Source organism: Echinops telfairi, unplaced genomic scaffold, assembly GCF_000313985.2.
Source record: "Echinops telfairi isolate 266 unplaced genomic scaffold, ASM31398v2 ScPeMD7_7468;HRSCAF=8506_0, whole genome shotgun sequence".
In the NCBI taxonomy this organism is placed as follows: Eukaryota; Metazoa; Chordata; class Mammalia; order Afrosoricida; family Tenrecidae; genus Echinops; species Echinops telfairi.
The window spans coordinates 44,390,534-44,392,666 of record NW_022111369.1 but is presented as its reverse complement, the minus strand read 5'-3'; the positions used below and the strand labels follow the sequence as shown (position 1 = coordinate 44,392,666).

The 2,133-nt window shown below is 45.2% G+C and overlaps 1 protein-coding gene across 1 annotated transcript in view; it reads right to left on the bottom strand.

Annotated features, from left to right (window-relative positions):
* PPEF2 (protein phosphatase with EF-hand domain 2) overlaps nucleotides 1-2,133 on the bottom strand; it is a 41,060-nt gene that overhangs the window by 9,878 nt on the left and 29,049 nt on the right. Inside the window, 1 exon segment of the mRNA XM_004703384.2 lies at nucleotides 1,792-1,977. Within this exon segment, the coding sequence (XP_004703441.1) occupies nucleotides 1,792-1,977 (186 nt within the window).

Sequence of the window (2,133 nt, the reverse complement as noted above, 5' to 3'; positions counted from 1 at the left end):
CAATGCAATCTACAGATTCACCAAAACGCACACCATTCAAGGGCCCCCTTGTCCCTGGCCCTCATGGACTGAATTGTATTTCCCCCAGATACATGCCAGCTTGTTTGAGTTATGCTTCTCCGCGGTTTGCCAGTGGTAGGATGACGCAGTCACCCCACATGGGGTGTGATCTCATCAGCTATCAGTTGGAAAGGGATTAGGAGGGGATGCAAGGCCAGGGAGTCTCTCTAAGGTGGGACCGCTGCATCACCTTTGCTCTTACAAGATAAAGGGAGAGAGAGGTGCAAAGGAGGAGGAGCTTGACTACCACAAAGAAAGAAGAGCTCAGAACGGAGGGTCCTTTTGACCCAGGGTCCCTGTGCTATGGGGACGCAAAGGGGAAGACTGATGTCAAGGCACATGGAAAACTCCAAAGAATACTGGGTCTCTAGCTCACAGATGTTGACAGGAAACAAGGGCCTTCCACCCAAGCCAGCAGAGAATAAAAGCCTTGCTCTAGAGCTAGGCCCTGATTTGGACTTCCAGCATCCTACATTGTGATATTATTAATTTATTGGTCACAGCCACACACTGTGGAATCTCTATTAGAGTAGGCTAGGAGCCCTGGTGGTATAGTGGTTACGTGTTGGGGATGCTAACTGCAAAGCTCTGAGGGAGAAAGACAAGGCTTTGTACTCCTATAAAGAGTTACAGTCTCAGAACTCCACAGGGGCAGTTCTACCCTATCCTATAGGGTCACCATGAGTAGGAATCAATTTAATGACAGTGAGTTTTTGCTTTAGACAACTAAGATACTATTAAACAAAGCATTTCTTACATTAGTTGATAATAAACCTTTTTCTTCCACACAAAAATCTTTTATTCTGGGGAACACTGCTTGAGAAATGCTGCCCTAACTTAGCATTAAGAAAAGTCCACTGTCACTGAATTGATTCTGACTCACGGTGAGATTACATAGCATTTTCCAAAGCGATCATTCTTTATGGGAACAGTCAGTCTCATCTTTCCTGAGGAGTGGCTGGTGGGTTTGAAATGCCAACCACCTTGCAGTTGGCAGCTTTTCCCACAGCATCACCAGAGCTCCATAACCTGGCGTGATGTTGGGCAAATACTGTAGGATTTGCAGAGTCTGAAAACTTAGTGAGACAATCCTAGGGCCCCTTGAAACCTAACACGAAACCATCCAACTTAACGAATAGAGGTGTGGGTGGCAAACTTTGGGCCATATTGCCAGACATGCAATGGGATCGTATCTACCTTAATCTCAAGGCATCGGTCATGGTGGCCTCAATCAAATTCTGAGTTTTTAAAGAGGCTACAAAAGTCATGAGCAAAGAAATGAAAAGGGCAATTGAAGCTCAAATGATCTTAATCCATGGTTGATAATGAAGGACACTCCACTCGTCAATCTTCAGAGTTTGAACATTACAGCATCAACTGGTTCCACACACCCAGAAGCATTCCTCGTGGGAAGCGCCCAACATATTTTTTCTAACTATAAATATTAATTTATTACCATATTTTTCTAGCTATAAATATAAATTTATTATCTGCATAAAGTGTATTGGCATGTTAAAGAAAGATCAGCTAACCTTCCCATCCCTCACCCCCCCAACTCCCCACCAGGAAAAAAAAAGCAAGAACCTAGTTTCTTTGAGCAAGCAGGGCACACATACAAGACATTATGAGATTGTTAGAACCCAAGAGCCTTGGTTCCCTGTGACCTGAGAAAAGGCCTAAGGACCATGCTTGTGCCGTGTAAGCCTGTGATGCCGCAGAGGGTCCACCCACCTTGCGGTTGTGGCAGAACTCATAGCCTTCGGGTTTGCACTCGTGAGAACGGATCAGAAACTGCAGGTTGTGTTTCTGCAGCAGTTGTTCGGTCACATTCGGCCCAAAGTAACAGCCACCTCCTCGGACAGAGTTAGCCCTGCAGCCCTCCTGCGCCATCGGGTCACTCCACAGAATATCCACCACCTGAAAAACCAAGAGATGGTTTTCTTTCCTAGAAAGTAGACAGATATTCATTCCAAGTCATTCCAAGAAGAGAATGTTATTGGGGGGGGAATGAACTGAAGACATTCCCATGCAATCAATATTTGACTTCCATTGATACTTGGACCAGTGAGATTC